The 18,541-nt window shown below is 42.3% G+C and overlaps 1 protein-coding gene across 1 annotated transcript; it reads left to right on the plus strand.

Annotated features, from left to right (window-relative positions):
- Positions 1 to 352: 352 nt before the first annotated feature.
- PYM1 (PYM homolog 1, exon junction complex associated factor) lies at positions 353 to 18,485 on the plus strand. Its single transcript, XM_027593841.1, has 3 exons — positions 353 to 419; positions 17,067 to 17,160; positions 17,557 to 18,485. Exons 1-3 carry the CDS (start codon positions 386 to 388, stop codon positions 18,038 to 18,040), a joined length of 612 nt encoding a protein of 203 aa, XP_027449642.1. The 5' UTR covers positions 353 to 385; the 3' UTR covers positions 18,041 to 18,485.
- The last annotated feature ends 56 nt before the right edge of the window (positions 18,486 to 18,541 follow it).

Consider the following 18,541-nt stretch of genomic DNA (forward strand, 5'->3'; position numbering starts at 1 on the left):
CTGGGACCTGGGTACAGGCGAGGGCTTGAAGATTCTCATTTATCAGCCCCACTTTCCGGGTGCAGGTGGGCCTTGCCCCCTTTTCCCTCGAAGGTCCTGGACGAACGGAGAGGGGCCGTGCCTCGGAACTTCTCTCGGTGCCCAGAGGACTGCTTTACACGGAGCAGGCACCCAATATTGGTATCAGTGGCAGTAATAGAGCCTACGGCTTTTACTTTATTCAAGTCTAGCTTCTTCTCCCTTCCTCCTCCACCTCCGTCCACGAAATGGTGTACTCTCCCTTTAAGACTAAAATGGTGGCTGGCTACGATCAGGACTCCACTTCCGGTGGGGAGGGGGGCGGGACCCCAGCCCGCTCACGCCGGAAGTGGTTTGCGTTTTCAAGATGGCGACTCCCTATGTAACTGACGAGACCGGCGGTGAGTGCGGGAGGCGCGGAGCCGCTTCTCCCCGGGCTCTCGGGGCAGGGGTTCGGACTTGGAAAGGGGTCTGTGCCCCGCCCATCCCGGGGCCCCTCCTTTTGCCCCGCCCTCCGGACCGCCTTCCCCATTCATTCTTTCCTATGGGGTGTCACCTGCGCCCCCTTCTGGTCTCGTGTTTGGGGGTCTCTGCTTCCGGTCACCCAAACCCTGGGGTCCTTCAGTGCAAGTCCCTGCTCCAGGACCCTCATGGGCCCTTAGCTTTTCTCCAGCAGCTGGAGATCCCATATCTCTTTCGGTTTCTCCAGGCTTGGGAGCTCCTGTACTCTCAGTTCCCTCCAATTCCAGCTTTTCCCCCTGTTCCCCTCCCCCATCTTTCAGCTGTACCTTCCTTCTGCCCTACCCCAGCTCCGTTTTAATTCTCTTTCTTGAAGTTGTGTGGGTTAAAGACCTCTTCATTGCTATATAATGCTTTTTACATTCTCTCCCTCATCTTCATTTTTGGGTCACTGAGGTTCAGAGGTGTGAAGGGAAGAGGAACCTAATATAACTTTCAGCTTGAGTTTTCTTCTTGATGGCATCACCCTTCTGTACCTTCTCTGGTGGTGATGGTGATAAAAGTTGAGGGATCTGAGGCGGAAGAAGGCAAACAGGAGGTGTCTAGTGGCCTCTCAAACCTTCTGACAAGTTGATAGAATCCACTATTACGTCTGGCTAGAGAAGAATTTCCGGCCTGGCTGATTGAGATGCTGAAGTGTCCACTGTGTATGAAGGTTTATGTGTTGAAAACTCAAGTCAGTGTTTTCATTCTGGTTTTGTCCCATCCTAATTTCCTCATCTTTAGAAAAATGTGCATAGGAATATCTACCTAGTGACGATCAAATAAGATAGCATATGTGAAAGCAATTTATAAAATGTACAAGGCGTTACTCTTTTTGTAGCCTTCACTGCATACCTGCAGTCTTCTGTAGAACTGAGACTGTGTATGGTGTGTTTTAAAATGTGCCCTTTATGCTTCTTGCTTTGCTACTTTGCATATTCTTTACATCTCAGCCCACCTCTCCTATGGTATCTTATGACAAGCCAAGTCTGTGCTACTTCTCTCCAGCCTCACATTTCAAAATGGTACACAGAACCTCTCTTCTCCTGTTCTCTACTCAATGGGTCCTTCATCTACTGGCTTCTTTTAATGTGTGCTTTGAAAATATTACTCATTGTCCAGTACACTTTTCTTTATTTTTAACTATTTTCTTTAAACTGATTTCATGATAATCCAGATACCACGTTTCACCCTACCCTCCCATTAAGAGTTATCTTCAGTTCTCTGTGACTATGTAGAAGAGAAAGAATCACACTGCTTTTTTGCTTTCTCTTACTACTTCTAGATCATTGACGTGCCACTGTTACTCTAATCTTTGTGGAAGGTGTTGCCATGCAATTACAGCATTTTCTCTAAAACCTCAGGGTAATCATTTATTGCCCACAAGGGCCCAGACCTATTGCATCACACTTTTTTCTCCACTGTGTTTTTTGCTTTTATTCTCAGTGTCTCCAGCGTCTTTGGAATACTGTGATCTTATAGTTCCTCAGCACAAGACGGTCGACTTTCCTTTGTTTTTTGTTGTTGTTGTTGTTTGTTTGTTTGTTTTAAGTAGGCTCCATGCTCAGTGTGGAGCTTAACTCGCCTTGAACTCACGACCCTGAGCTCAAGACCTGAGCTGAGATCAAGAGTCGGCCTCTTAACCAACTGAACCACCCAGGCACCCCTCCTTTGTATTTTTAAAGTAGCTACACATCAGGGGCGCCTGGGGGGCTCAGTCGGTTGAACGTCCTACTCTTGGTTTCAGCTCAGGTCATGATCTCAGGGTTGTGAGATCCAGCCCAGTATCTGGCTCTGGGCTCAGCACAGAGTCTGCTTGTCCTTCTCCCTCTGCTCCTCCCCCTGCTTCTCTCTCTCTCTCTCAAATAAATGAATAAAATCTTAAAAAATAAAGTAGCTGCACATCAGAATCACTACAACCGGGACCTCCTCTGTGACACTGCTTCCCTTTCAGGTGCTCTCCATCACTTTAGCCTCCTTACCAGTTACCTTTTTCACTATTTCACATCCACAGAATCTGCTTTTTGCCCTTCTTAGGTTCTTGACCTTTCCCATTTCATTGCATCTACCAGTACCTTCATGACTACCTTTGATACTACTCTGCTAGACCTTGGTGACTAGCCACTTTGATACTATCTTCATTGCTTTTCTTCATTTATTTTGACCTTCTGTACTTAGCAAGCACTTCTGTTGTCTTGAATCATACCCATCACCTATTTTCTTGGCTTCTACGTCTAGGCCACAGCACATGGCTAGAGAAAAAGCTCAGAACTAGCACATTCAGTATAATATAACTTAGTGTTAACTTCTGCCAAGATCCCGGCTTCTCCAATTCTTTTTCCTTTCCTTATATTTTGTCATGGCTATTTCCCCCAACCTTTTCCAGCATTCTGTGACCCTCCCTTTTAATTCTCTCTCCTGTGGCAGATGGCTTCACTTTTTTTTCCCACTTTCTATTTCATTGAAAAGTCAAGGCCTATCATTTTTGTCCCTTTTCTGTTCACAGCCTGATTTCTTGAATAACAGGTCTACACATACTGTTTTCATTTCCTTACTGCTTATTTGTCCCGTAATTCTTTAGTTTTGTTTCTAGCGCCAGCCTCTCTTCTTAGTTGCTAATTGCCTTTTCTAATTGATTGGTGAATAACTTTCATTCTTGAGTATATTGTCACACCTTAAATTCAATCTTTTCAATCATCCCAAAATCAGTATTTTTTTTTCCTTCCTTATTTCTGTTAATGGCACCCTTGTCTTAGCCAAACCAAGATCAACTTTTTTTCTTTTTAAGATTTTATTTATTTGACAGAGAGAGACACAGCGAGAGAGGGAACACAAGCAGGGGGAGTGGGAGAGGGAGAAGCAGGCCTCCTGCCGAGCAGGGAGCCCGATGCGGGGCTCGATCCCAGAACCCTGGGATCATGGCCTGAGCCGAAGGCAGACGCTTAATGACTGAGCCACCCAGGCGCCCCTAGACTTTATTTTTTAGAACAATATTATATTTATAGAAAACTTGAGAAGATGATAAGTCAATTACCATATACGTTACACTCAGTTTCTCCTATTAACATCTTACGTTAGTATGATACCGTTATTACAATTAATGAACCGATATTGATACATTATTTTTTAAAAAGACTTTATTGTCAGCAAAAGAGAGAGAGACCAAGCAAGGGGAGCGGCAGGCAGAGAGAGAAGCAGGCTCCCTGCTGAGCAAGGAGCCCGATGTGGGGCTCGATCCCAGAACCCTGGGATCATGACCCAAGCCAAAGGCAGCTGCTTAACCGACTTAGCCACCCAGGGACCCCTGATACATTATCATTAACTATAGTTCATACATTATGTAGATTTCCTTAGTTTTTACCTAACTTTCTTTTCTAGCCCAGATTCCCATCCCAGATACCACATTACTTTGAGTTCTCATGTCTCCTTAAGCTCCTATTGGCTGTTGACGGTTTCTCAGACTTTCCTTGTTTTTGACGACCTTGACAGTTTTGAGGAGTACTAGTCAAGTATTTTATAGGATGCCTCTCTTTTGGAATTTGTCTAATGTTTTTCTCATGATTAGACTGGGGTTGTATTTTGGGGGTACAACCTCAGAGGAAAAGTGACATTTTCATCATATCAAGGGACCTATCATAATGATTTTTTTACAGTTGATACTGACCCTGATCACCTGGCTGAAGTATTGTTTGTAAGGTTTCTCCGCTGTAAAGTTACCCTTTTGATCCTTCTCTTTTCCGTACTGTACTCTAGATAAAAGTCTCTATTCACAGCTGGTACTTAAAGAGTGGGAAGTTACACTTCCTTAAGGATGGAGTATTTACATACGTTATTTGGGATTTTTCTGCAGATTTGTCTCTTTTCCATTTATTCAATCATTTATTTATAGCAATATGGACTTTGGGTTATAATCCAATACTATTTATTTTATTGGTCAAATGTTCCAGCTTTGGACATTGGGAGCTCATTTAGTTGGCCCTGTGTCCCTTTGACATATCCCAACAGTGTAGGTTTTTGTTTTTGTTTTTTTAGCTCTTCCTTACTTTCTGGCACTAGAAGATGCTCCAGGTTCGTCTTTTTGTTTCCTGTCCCAGTCCTAGAATCAGCCATTCTCCAAGGAGCCCCTGTTCCTTTTACTGGAGAATGGTATCAAGAAACCAAGATCAGAGCACTAGGTATTTTTGTTGTATTTGTTGCATCATCTTTTATTCCTCTCATTCCCCATCCCCTGCCATACACCAGTTGTCAGAATGTCATTTTTCTGTTTCTACTGCCATTATCCTTATCCCATCTTCAATACTTGTCAGCTAGATGGCCTTGGGAATTTTAAACCTTGGGAATCTAAGCTTTAGTTTTCTCATCAATGAAATTGGAATAATAACTCCTACAACATAGGATTATTGTGAGAATTAAAATTTAAATAAAAGAATGTACATTTTTGGTACATAGAAAGCATCCAGCAAATGGTTCTGTAATTATTACTATTATGTAATGATGTGGATCAGAAGAGATTATATATGCAAAGTATTAAGCATAGTACTTGAGTCATTCTGCATGCCTGATAAAATTCCATTTTCCTTTATCCTGAAAATACTGCTGTGACCTCCTAAATAGTTGTCCTGTCTCCAGTCTCTCTCTCTGTCCCAGTTCATATGACACACTGTTGCCAGATTACTGTTTCTTAAGTACAGATTTACTTATGTAATTTTTGTTCAATATAAATCATTCACCCAGAGTCTACTGTTTAATTTGGCACATATCCTTCTGATCTTTATTTTTTCTGTGCATTTTAAAACATTTTTGAATTAGATGGTATATACAATTATATTTTGCCTTTTCATTTAACCTTATGCCATAAATATTTTTCCTTACTCTTTGTAAACATTTTTAAAAAATACTGGCAGAGTGTTTTATTTTTATTTTATTTTTTTTAGATTTTATTTATTTATTTGACAGATAGATAGCACAAGTAGGCAGAGTGGCAGGCAGAGGGAGAGGGAGAAGCAGGCTCTCCACTGAGCAGAGAGCTGGATGTGGGGCTCGATCCCAGGACCCCAGGACCTCAGGATCATGACCTGAGCCAAAGGCAGCCACTTAACCGACTGAGCCACTCAGGCGTCCCGGCAGAGTGTTTTATTGTTTGGGCACGCACCCTCTCTTATGTTTCTTCTGTTATTGAAGTTCTATTTTATTTATTTATTTATTTAAAAGATTTTATTTATTTGTCAGAGAGAAAACATGAGCAGGGGGAGTGGCAGGCAGAAGCGGAGGGAGAAGCAGGCTCCGCGCTGAGCAGGGAGCCCAATGTGGGACTCAAATCCCAGAACCCTGGGACCAGGACCTGAGCCAAAGGCAGACGCCTAACCGACTTAGCCACCCAAGCATCCCTGTTATTGAACTTTTAGATTGTTTCCAGAATTTTTGTTAGAAGAACTCTATGAATATTTTTTTTTAAAGATTTTTATTTATTCATTAGAGAGAGAGAACAAGAGAGGGAACACAAGTAGGGGGAGCGGGAGTGGGAGAGGGAGAAGCAGGCTTCCTGCTGAGCAGGGAGCCCAATGCGGGGCTCGAACCCAGGACCCTGACCTGAGCCAAAGGCAGCTGCTTAACCGACCGAGCCACCCAGGCACCCCGTCTATGAATATTTTTGTACATAAATTTTTGCCTGCATTTAGGGTTATTTTCTTAGGATTGAGTTCCCAGAAGTACAATTACTGGGTTAGAGGGTACAAGCATTTATTGACTTATTAATTATAAAGTTAATTCATGTCGATTGTAGGAACCTTGGAAAATGTTTTGTAAGCAGTAAAAATTATAATTCACACGCATATTTGATATTCTAGAACCCAAAGATCACTATAGTTATACTTCCTTTTAGTTTTCTTTCTGTGCACATATGTAGCATATCTATATTTTACGTAATTGGGATCACACCAAATGGCTATATTTCCCAAAATATGATCCTTGGAATGCTTAGTAGTCCTACGAGATGTGCTACAAAATAAGTAAAAACAAGATAAATAAATAAGGTTCCTGTGGTCAAATAAATTTGGGAAGACTGTAAATCACACTCCCATTGTGGATATTCACACGAATAAGAACACATTAAGTCCTGCCGATAAAAACAAAATTGTTTTTCTGTGTTTAACCCAGAATTGCCCAACCTATTTAACAATTTTGGGGGGTAACCTTTGTTAATATCTTACGGAAGTAGTGTTTTATATAACAAAAGCTTTGGAAAATGCTGGGAAATGATAGAGCTGCCTTTATTGTCTTGCTATGTTAGCCAGATTGCTTTCTAAAGGGTTTTACCACCAAAAATATATGACTATGCTGGTTTAACCACGTCTTTGACCGCACTGGTATTCTCATCCTCAAAAATTCTACTACTCTGACAGATGGAAATTATATTTTATTGTTTTATATTTATATTTTCTTTGATTATTAGTGAGGTTGAACTTTTTTGTATCTTTTTCATTTATAACGCTATATGCAGTAGTAGTGTAAAATGCACAGCTTTTAGAACAAATGCACAGCTTTTGGAACAAACCCACAGCCTGGGTTTGAATTCTGCAGCTTATTGACTAACTTTGGGCAAGGTATTAAATTTCTCATCTCTCTTTTTGGAATTGATTGTGAAATTTACGTATGTACCATTCGCTTTTAGATACTCCTCTTTAATATGAGCTCAAACCACTTTTCAGTATAGTATCACCACATACTAGGTCTCTGCCTGTAACTCCCAGTGAAACTGGGCTGTGTGGTATAAGACAGGCAGAATACCATTGTGCCTTTGTGATCTTGGACACATCTTTAACCTCTTGAAGACTCTTAATGTCAGCTGTAGATAATAATATCTACCCATTGTCTAGATTCAATAAAGCAATGTATATAAAGTTCCTGATGCAATGTAGCCACTTATTAATAAATGTTCTTTCCTAACTGTTCTTAACATACTGTGAGTTTTCCACTGCTATGATTTTGCTTGTTGTTACTCCTCTTAGAAGGCCCTTTCCCTTTCTCTGCCTGCAGAAATATAAGCCACTGATTTGTCATTATTGTTATTACTACTACCTAGCATTTAAGGTCAGGTCCCTGAGATTCTCCTGATTTTCTGTCACCTTCCCCCATCAAATAGGGTGTGATTATTTATTCTCTTGAAATCTGGTACCAGTATGTATCAGTGTCTCTTAAGATATCAAAGACATTTATATTTTTGTTTTATTCCTTGCCTAACTTTTCCACCCTCTTCCTTAGACAATAAATTGCTTGATTTTTTTAAAGATTTTATTTATTTATTTGACAGAGAGAAAGAACACAAGCAGGGGGAGCAGCAGAGGGAGAGGGAGAAGCAGGCTCCTCGCTGAGCAGAGAGCCCGACTCTGGGATTATGACCTGACCCAAAGGCAGCCACTTAACCGACTGAGCCACCCAGATGCCCAGATTGCTTTAAAGTAGGGACCATTTTACTCCCTCTTGATAATCCCAATAGCACTTAGTAGGGTACTTTTCTCATAGGAAGCTTTCAATAAGTGTTTATTACATTTCATTTATTTGTAGTCTGGTTTCTGACTACTCTACTTTTCTGAAGCTATATTCTTGGAGATAACTAGAAATTTCCAAATTGCCAAAATCAGTAATCTTTTTCTACTCAATTTTCCTTTTCCTTAATCTCTGTGCATTATTCAATACCCTTAATCAGCTACCCTTAAAACTCTTTTGGTCTCCATGGCATAACACCGTCCTGTTCTTCTCTCCTAGAATTGTTTTCTGTTCCTGCTGACACCTTTTCTTTCTTGAGGAAGGTGATCATGATCATTTTTCCAGGGTCATGCCTCCATATTGGATCTTCTCTTTCTATATTTTCTCGAAGTGTTAGAAACCACATCTTGGTGTTATAATTCTTGGCCCTGAGATCATCCCCAGGCTCAGATTTGTCACACAGATCTCCTTTCTTACTTGAAACAGGTCACAGGGATTCAACACACCTTTAACAGTCACTTCCACTTAACCCCTTAGAGTTCTCCCAGGCCTTGCTTGCTGTCTTGTCTCTTCACTATGTTCCTGCCACCCCGAAAACAAGGCCCTTTTACAGTTTAAGGCCACAGATTAAGGATTACAAAACAGCAGATGTGGGAAAAATAGCTAAATTTACCAAGTTCTTATAGTAGCAGTCTCTAATCTGTAGTTTCTGACTTTCTCAAGGGGGTTAACTGACAATCCTGATATCCTGCCCTTGGTTTTTATTTCTAGGGGTAGGAATCTCCAAACCACTCCCTTCATTTTGACTTTACCTTTGGATACCATGAAGGCCAGAGAATGGAACTAAGAGAACATAAAATAGGTGCTCCTTTGTGATAATGGGCTATTTGCATCTCAGGGCTTCCAGTTAGGATGGCCATTCAAGAAGCTTCTGCCCGTCTTTTCTCACGTTCCATCTTTACTAGTCTTAAGCCTTGAACTATAATCTTTGTGCAATTATCTTATTTATGTTTTGAGCATTGTCCTTTTCTCCTTAATTTCATGTAAAACACTCCCTGTCTAGAATTGAATTAGTTATTTTCACAAAGTTGTCATCTTCTCTGGACTTTATGGTGGTGGTGGTGTTGTTTGTTTTAATTCCAGTATAATTAACATACAGTGTTGTATTAGTTTCAGGTATTAGATTTTCTTTGTATCAGTGATTTTATCCTCCAAATTTTGCATTCACGAGTGATACTGTAATTAGTTTGTGTTCTTTTTTATTTCCTTTCTTCCTCACTAGAATGCGTGATACAAAAAGGCAAGACCCTTGCTTGTTTTATTCATTGTTGTATCCCTAGCTCCTGTTACAGTGCCTGGCACAACACCCAGTGCTCAATAAACATTTAAAATCCATGTGTGAATAAATATTATTACCATATGCCCAATTTACCCACAGGTATGTTGTGAAAAATAAGAACACATGTGAAAAGCACCAGATTAAACCCATTATAGCACTGTTTCAGTTATCTCGTCTATTTCAAATCTTGGCAGTCTTCAGGTCCTGTTGACGTCTTCATAATGAATTTCTCTTTCATTTTCCTTTCAGTACCCATAGAGACTATTTAAATCAGTTTTTCTCTGTGGTGGCTATTATTTTCATTTGTTCTACTTTTAGTTTCTATTATACATTTTGAGGTTAATCCTCAAGCACTGCTTTGAGCAGATCCTCTGTACTCTGGTTTTGGCCTTCAGTGTTCTCCCACGGTCTGAAGCTTAAGTGCAAACTCAAGAGGAGATTGGATACTTTTCATATTCTAATTTACTTCTAGTCTCTTTTCCCATTACATGTGCTTTTTGCCCTAAATATACTAGGTTCTTGTTCTCTAATATGATGCTTTGATTAATTAATTAATTAATTAATTTTTATGGGATGGGAGAGGGTCAGAAGGAGAAGCAGGCTCCCTGCTGAGCCGGGAGCCCCATGTGGGACTCGATCGCAGGATTCTGGGATCATGACCTGAGCTGAAGGCAGTCGCTTAACCAACTGAGCCACCCAGGCACCCTACTTATTTATTTTAAAAGAAAAATTTGTTTTAAAGATTTTATTTTTAAATAATCTTTATACCCAATGTTGGGCTTGAATTTGCAATCCCGAGATCAGGAATCACACGTTGTACTGACTGAGCCAGGCAGGTGCCCCTCTTCATTTATTATTGAGTTAATTACAGCCTTCTATAGGCCAGGCCCTTTGCCTCAGAGATCAAAGACAAAGTCTCTGCTCTCAAGGAAGTACTCAATTATGTTAAACATTAGAGCATGATAAAAACCAAAACAGGTGCTGTGCACACAGGTGTTGCACAAAGGGCTACTTTTAACCTGGCTTGGGGTGGGAAGGTCAGGGAATACTTCACTGAGGAATTTATACTTGAACTTGACCTTTAAAGACCAGTAGGAATTAACTAAGAATCAAGGAAAGTCCAATCCAGGCCAAAGGAAGCAAAAGCAAAAGGGCATAGAGAATAGAGACACAGGTCTGGTAAGATTTGTGAATATTTCAGTGGCTGGAGCAAAGTGTGAGTGACTTAAGTGCTGAGAGACTGGAGACTAGCAAGGCCTTTTGTGTGTAGTCCCGTCCTCCATGTAAATACCCTGAGGGCAATAGGAATCCAGAAAGAATTTTAAGCAGTGTCCTTACTAGTCTGATTGGTCCCTTTGTGTTGTCCCATATGCCTGAAATACTTCCCTTTCTCATCTTTTCTTGAAACCACACTCCGGCCCCCCCCCCCCCCCCCCCGTCCCCCCGACCTCCACCTGTCTAAATCCTGCTCATCTTCCAAAGATCACAACAGGTCTGTCTGTCCTCCACAAAATCTTTATAAATCACCAGGTCAAAAGTAATTTCACTTTCCGTTGTGTACCCCTTCTCCAAACCATTTAGGTTTGAAACCTAAAATGAGATTTTTTTTTTTTTTAAAGATTTTATTTTTGGGGCGCCTGGCTGGCTCAGTTGGTTAAATGCCTGCCTTCAGCTCAGGTCCTGTTCTTGGGGTCCTGGGATGACGACGCACACCTCCTCCCCGCCCCCCCCCCCCCCCCGTGGGGCACCCTGCTCAGCATGCAGTCTGCTGCTCCCTCTCCCTCTGCCCCTCCCCCACGCCCTGCCCATGCGTGCTCTTTCTCTCTCAATAAATAAAATCTTAAAAAAAAACAACCAAATGAATATAAAGTTAAAAAAAGATTTTAAGTAATTTCCACACCCAACATGGGATTTGAACTTAAAACTCTTGAGATCAAGAGTTGCACGCTCCACTGACGGAGCCAGCCAGGAGCCCTTAAAGTGAGATATTTTTAAAACCCACAATATAACAACATTAATGGGCATTCTTAAAAAGAAAGATTATGGGACGCCTGGGTGGCTCAGTCAGTTAAGCGTCTACTTTCGGATCAGGTCATGATCCCATGGTCCTAGACTTGAATCTGTTTCCTTGCTCAGTGGGGAGCCTACATCTTTGCCTGCCTCTCTCTCTGACAAATAAATAAAATCTTTTAAAAAAAAAGATTATTGGGGCGCCTGGGTGGCTCAGTCGGTTAAGCGGCTGCCTTCGGCTCAGGTCATGATCCTGGGGTCCTGGGATCGAGCCCCACGTCCGGCTCCCTGCTTGGCAGAGAGCCTGCTTCTCCCTCTCCCTCTGCCTGTCACTCTGCCTACTTGTGCTCTTTCTCTATCTCTGTCAAATAAATAAAATCTTTAAAAAATAAATAAATAAATAAAAAAGATTATTTATAATCTAATCACCTGACAACTTTTCATATTGCACATTCTTTTCTAAACTAAAAATATGCAAAACATTTAATAATTGAAATCATGGTATATTTATATAGTTTTATTATGTTTCATATTATGTCACATTACGTGATTTAAAATTTTATTATCATTCCTTGAAATTATATCATGTCTCTTTAAAGCTTATTTATTTATTTATTTTTAAGTAATCTGTACACCCAGCATGGGACTTGAACTTGCCACCCCGAGGTCAAGAGTCACACACTCTTCTGACTGAGCCAGCCAGGTGCCCCCATTATCATTTTTAGTGGATGTATTTTCCACTGTTCCTATATATCTGGACTTGAAGTTTGTTTTTAATTTTTAGCGCTTTATAGATAATGCCCTAATTTTCCCATGATTATCTCTCCCTTCTCTTTTTTCTTTTTTTAGAATTAATCTCTGCAGCACTCATTTTATTTTTTAAAAGATTTTATTTATTTCTCTCAGAGAGAGAAAGGGAGAGAGCACAAGCAGGGGGAGGGGCAGGCAGAGGGAGAAGCAGGCTCCCCGCTGAGCAAGGAGCCTGATGTGGGACTCGATCCTAGGACCCTGGGATCATGACCGGAGCTGAAGGCAGATGCCTAACTGACTGAGACAACCAGGCGTCCCATCCCTTTCTTGTTTTTCTGTTTTTGTTTTTTTTCTGTTGGAAGTATTTCCTTATGCTAAATTCTCAAGGTTGGAGTTACTAAAAGTGTTGAATTATTTTTTACTTTAGCCCCTTACCCCTCCCCCATCAGTGACTTCCCAGGTGTTGTTGATTCTTTGATAATGGATCTGGCATCGGTCTCTTCCTTTCCCTTCTCACCAGTTCAGCCAGTTCTGTCTCTCATGCCGGCGTCATTGCACCCTTTTTTCCCCTGATTTCCTGAGTCTCCAGTGTTTTCCCTTGCCAATTCACCTTTTCATTCTGTCAGATTAAATCTTTTTTTTTTTTTAAAGATTTTATTTATTTATTCATGAGAGACAGAGAGAGAGAGAGGCAGAGGGAGAAGCAGGCTCCCAAGGAGCAGGGAGCCCGATGCGGGACTTGATCCCAGGACCCTGGGATCATGACCTGAGCCGAAGGCAGACAGACGCTCAACCATCTGAGCCACCCAGGCACCCTCATTCTGTCAGATTAATTGCCCTAAAACACTGCTTTGGATAAAAGAGTCATTCATTGGACAAATATTTATTGAATGCATACCATGTGCCAGATACTAAACTCCTTAGCTGGCATTTAAAGGTCTGAGTGTACCCCCCCTCATCTGCTCTACACCAGGCCTCTGATTCAGCCACCGTCTCCTGAGCATGCCATCTCCGTTCCCATGGGTGACATTTTGTTTCAGGATCAGCTTCTATTTCGAATCCATTCTGCCTCCTTGTTTACTTACATGAGTTTGACTCTTTAAAGCCCAGCTTCAGTCAGTCCTCCCTCTATGAAGCATCAGCTTTTTCATTCTTCAGTTTATACTCTTGTCTTTAAACTGTTGCATTTAAGCAAGTGATGCCCTCAGTGCCTTTCATTCACCAGGTAAACTTCAAATTTCTCGACGTTGTGTTGAAGGCTTTCCAAGATCTGGCCCCATTTTCTTATTATTCCCTAACAAACTGTCTGATTCACCCGGACTCCTCTTTTTGTTCTCTCAATACTCCACACCCCTTCCCACATCCATACCTTTCCTTGCTTGCTGCTTCTTTGTCCAGTCTCTTCTACCTGTCAGATCTTACCCATTTTCTTTAACAATTTTTTTTTAGTTTTAATTTATTAATGATACTTGCATTTTGAACAAAAAGCCAATTCATGGAACAATATATAGTCCATATGGGAGGACTTAGACTTGACTTTTTTTTTTTAAGATTTTATTTATTTATTTGAGAGAGAGAATGAGAGAGAGCATGAGAGAGGGGAGGGTCAGAGGGAGAAGCAGACTCCCCGCTGAGCGGGAGCCCGATGCGGGACTCGATCCTGGGACTCCAGGATCATGACCTGAGCTGAAGGCAGTCGCTTAACCAACTGAGCCACCCAGGTGCCCCTAGACTTGACTTTTTTTAAAAAAGATTTTATTTATTTATTTGACAGAGAGAGGGCACAGGCAGGGGAAACAGCAAGGAGAGGGAGAGGGAGAACAGGCTCCCCGCTGAACAGAGAGCCTGACATGGGGCTCCGGCTCGATGCCAGGCCCCTGGGATCATGACCTGAGCCGAAGGCAGACGCTTAACCGACTGAGCCACCCAGGCGCCTCTAGACTTGTTTTTTTACTTTTCTTTTACAAATCTTTTTTTCTTTTTACAAAAGTAATAAAGAAAAAAAAAAGTAATACATGGGGCGCCAGGCTGGTTCAGTTGATGGAGCATGTGACTTCCTCTCAGGGTTGTGAGTTTAAGCCCCACGTTGGTTGTGGAACCTACTTAAAAAAAAACAAAACACAACACAACACATAATGCAAGATAATATATGTATATATAAGATTTTTAAAAACATATTAATGGTATAAATAAAGATATCTATGAGGGCAGAAAGTATATATATTAATGGTTAATGGTTTCTGTTACCTCTTCTTCCAGTTTGCCCCTCTTAAGATAACCAGCATTAAAGGCTTGGTATCTTGGTATGTGTCCTTCCACACCTTTCTCCTTGCCCCTGTGCATAGACCGTATGAACTATTAAGTGCTGCTCCTTGCCCCAATGAGACTGGGAGCATGCCTTACACCAGCAGTTCTCAAAATGTTGTCCAGGACCCTTGGAGGTTCTAAGACCCTTTCAGGAGGTCTGCAAGTCATAACTATTTTTATTATATACTAAGATGTTAATTGCCTTTTTTTGCTGGGTTGACATTTGCTCTGAGGGTGCAAAAGCAAAGGCAGATGAAACTGGTGGCCCCTTAGCACTAATCAAGGTAGTTACACCAACTCCCACTCATTGTGCTCTTCACTGCCACATGCTTGCGGTAAATAATGCCAGTTTCACTTAAGAATATCCTTGATTAGGGGTGCCTGGGTGGCTCAGTTGGTTAAGTGTCTGCCTTCGGCTTGGGTCGTGAGTCCTGGGATCGAGCCCCACGTTGGTCTCCCTGCTCAGCGGGAGCCTGCTTCTCCCTCTCCTCCCTGCTTGTGCTCTCTCTCTCGCTATCTCTGTCACTATAAATAAAAATAATAAAAAAAGAATATCCTTGATTAAACACTAAGATTTACTAATTTTATTAAACCCTGGCCCTTGAATACACATCTTTTTACTTTTTTCCAGCTTTATCGAAATATAATTGATATATAACATTGTGTAGGTTTAAGGCATGCAATGTGATGATTTGATACATGTATAGTTTGTGAAATGTTTACCACAGTAAGGTTAGTTAACACATCCTTCACATAATTACCATTTTGTTGTTAAAGTCTACTCTCATAGCAACTTTCAAGTATACAATACAGTTCTGTTAATGATGGTTACCATGCTGTACCTTAGATTCCCCAGAACTTACTCATTTTATAATTGAAAGTTACTCATCTTTTTAATGTTCTCTGTGGACTACCTGGGAAGTGAGGATGAAACACTCGGCTGCATACTGAAGTAAGGTGGGGTCTTAAGGAAAAGCACTGGCGCAGCTGTCCACAAGTTGCAAGCTAAACAGGCTTCCTTTTCACAGAACACCATTTTTACGTATAAGAACCGCTGACAAACTCATAATTGAGAACTGGGTATCTGATAGGCATTTTCCTGAAAATGAAGGAAGTGAGCCTGTCATTTCAAGGAAAACAACTGATAGTATTTGTTGCCAGTGGTAAAATTGAAGCCTTCAAGTAAAAATTAGAATTCTGGAAAACTTGTATTTGCCACTGTGAGCTTGACAGTTTCCCAGTAAAGACTTTTCTGGTGAGATTAACAAGTATGTTTGTTTTTTTAAATATTTATTTTTGAGAGAGAGAGCGAGCATGAGTGGGAGGGGCAGAGGGAGAGAGAATCTCAAGCAGACTCCGAGCTGAGCTTTGAGCCTGATGCAGGGGCTTGATCTCTTAACCCCCAGACCACCACCCGAGCCAAAACCAAGAGTCAGATGCTTAAATGACTGTGCCACCCAGGCACCCTTTTTTTTTTTAAGGTTTATTTATTTATTTTGGGGGGGCAGAGGGAGAGAATCTCAAGCAGACTCCCTGCTGAGCATGGAGCCTGACGCATGGCTCCATCCCATGACCCTGAGATCATGACCTGAGCCAAAACCAAGAGTTGGACACTTAACTGAGCCACGCAAGGCCGCTGTTTTTTTTTTTTTAATATTGCATAGTAAAATGGATGATACTACAAAATAAGAGTGGAAGGGGGATCCTGAAAGAAAAAACTTTGAGGATGACTACTCTACACATTGTCCTGCCACTTGCTTTTTCACTTAGTATATCATGAGCACCATTCAAGCCAGAGTCAGTGCATTTATATCTTGACAATCTTTTTCATAACAGCATGGTGTTCCATCATGTGGATGATCCGCATGTATTCAGGCACTCAAATATTGATGGCCATCCAAGTTGCTTTCAGTTTTTCCTATTTTAAGTAATGCAGCAACAAACATCTTTTACATATATCCTTGTGTACTGGTGCTTTTATATTTGTAGTATGGATCCTTAAAAGTTGACCTGTTTTTCATGACCTATCTTAATAAAACTTACCCTCTCTACATCTCCAGTCATTTCTCCTTCCTACAGTTCTTGTTTTTGCCCCCTTTTGGCCTCTTATTCAGTTATTGCCTTTTGATGCCCCCATGCTATTGTCTTGTGTTTTTTTTTTTTTTTAAACTCTTCCTCTTTGTCTGTCCTATCTTTCCAGCTAGATTAAAAGTAGAAAATAGTATAAAAATAGAAACTCTTGGGGCGCCTGGGTGGCTCAGCTGGTTAAGCGTTCATCTCTTGGTTTCGGCTCAGGTCATGATCTCAGGGTCGTGAGACCAAGCCTGCATCGGGCTCTGCACTCAGCAGGGAGTCTGCCTGAAGATTCTCTCCCTCTATCCCTCCCCCAATGCGCGTGCGTGCTCTCTTTCTCTAATAAATAAATAAAATCCTTAAAAAAAACCCAAACTCCTGAGGGTAGGGATGGTTTGGGCACTCAGTGAATAAATGACAAGAGAGGGATTGAAGGTTGATGAGAGAAAAGGATGCCTTCATGGTTGCATCTAGTGGCTGGATGGATGCTAAGGAAAGCTGGGTGCATTCATGCATTGTTTCAAATTGGAAACTATTTGAAAATTAGGAAGAGTAACTATGTAACTTAATTCTCTCATTGCAGGCAAATACATCGCCTCAACACAACGACCTGACGGGACCTGGCGCAAGCAACGGAGGGTGAAAGAAGGCTATGTGCCCCAGGAGGAAGTCCCAGTGTGCGTGGTTAGGCGTGAGGAGGGGGTACTTAATGGGGTCCCTACAGAAAAGAAGACTCTCCTGATCCCAAGACCCTAGGAAATGGAAGGAGGGAGCACCTATCTGAAAAAGAAGAGGAGAGGGGGCTGAGATTCAGGGATGTGGGAGGGGGGTTACAAATGCCTAGTCCTGTTCTATGGCTTCTGTCCTTCAGAACCTCCAAATAGCATTCAGAGACCGGGAACTTTGAGACCTAGAGACCTTCCCATAGTCTGCAGAACAGGGGAAAATTGCAGAGGGACCACAGGAGAGGAAAGAAGCAAGAAAGTGAAAAGGCTGAAGTGATTTGGAAGGTTAAGAAAAGGGCTCCAAAAGTCAGTGATTCTTTGAGAACTGTTGACCTCTCTTCCCTGCAGGTATGAGAACAAGTATGTGAAGTTTTTCAAGAGTAAGCCAGAACTGCCCCCAGGTCTGAGCCTTGAGGCCACTGCTCCTGTCACCCCGTCCAGGCCTGAAGGGGGCGAACCAGGCCTCTCCAAGACAGCCAAACGCAACCTGAAGCGGAAGGAGAAGCGGCGGCAGCAGCAGGAGAAGGGGGAGGCGGAGGCCTTGAGCCGGACTCTCGATAAGGTGTCTTTGGGAGAGACTGCCCAGCTCCCCAGTGCTCCGCAGGGCTCCCGGGCAGCCCCTGCAGCTGCCTCTGAGCAGCCTGACTCAGCCGTCAGCACTGAGAAGGCCAAGAAGATCAAGAGCCTAAAGAAGAAGCTTCGGCAGGTGGAAGAGCTGCAGCAGCGGATCCAGGCTGGGGCAATCAGCCAGCCCAGCAAAGAGCAGCTGGAGAAGCTAGCGAGGAGGAGGGCGCTACAGGAGGAGCTCGAGGACTTGGAGCTGGGCCTGTGAGGCCTTTGGGGAGGGGGGGATGGACTGCAGAACAAACCAGGGGGCGCTCTGGGGTCCTGGGGAATGTGGGCAGCCGCGGTCAGGAGGGCGTACCCTCGTACTGACTCACTTCCACCTCTCCTGGCCCAATTCCGTCCTCCAGAGCCTCGCCTCGCCGTCATTCCTTCCCTCTTCTTCCCAACTCCGATTTTTTGGACTTTTCTCCCTCCCATTCCCAGTGTTGAAAATCTCAGTGACTACCCCAGGTACCTTTGCTGCTGATTTGGGTGTCTTGTTGAAAAGAAGTTTGGGTGGGTGGGAATCTTGCAGAACTGAGGTCGAGGGTAGAGGGAGTACACCCAAGTCTTGGAGTCTCGGTTCCTGTTCACAGTGTTTATGGGTTATTTCTCCCTCCATCCCTCACCTTTTTTTTTTTTTTTTTTTTTAAAGAACAGAATAAACTCAAGTAGACAACATGTCTGGCTTTGTCCCTCTCTTTTCAGCTTCTAGACTTCTAGTAGT

Source organism: Zalophus californianus, chromosome 9 (assembly GCF_009762305.2).
Source record: "Zalophus californianus isolate mZalCal1 chromosome 9, mZalCal1.pri.v2, whole genome shotgun sequence".
NCBI classification, from domain to species: Eukaryota; Metazoa; Chordata; class Mammalia; order Carnivora; family Otariidae; genus Zalophus; species Zalophus californianus.

Bases quoted from the DNA above. Each gene is read 5' to 3' on its own strand.
- PYM1 (XM_027593841.1), top strand. From the start codon at position 386: ATGGCGACTCCCTATGTAACTGACGAGACCGGCG. The intron at 420-17,066 runs GTGAGTGCGGGA...CTCTCATTGCAG, and splicing joins TGTAACTGACGAGACCGGCG to GCAAATACATCGCCTCAACA. The intron at 17,161-17,556 runs GTGCGTGGTTAG...TCTTCCCTGCAG, and splicing joins CCCCAGGAGGAAGTCCCAGT to GTATGAGAACAAGTATGTGA.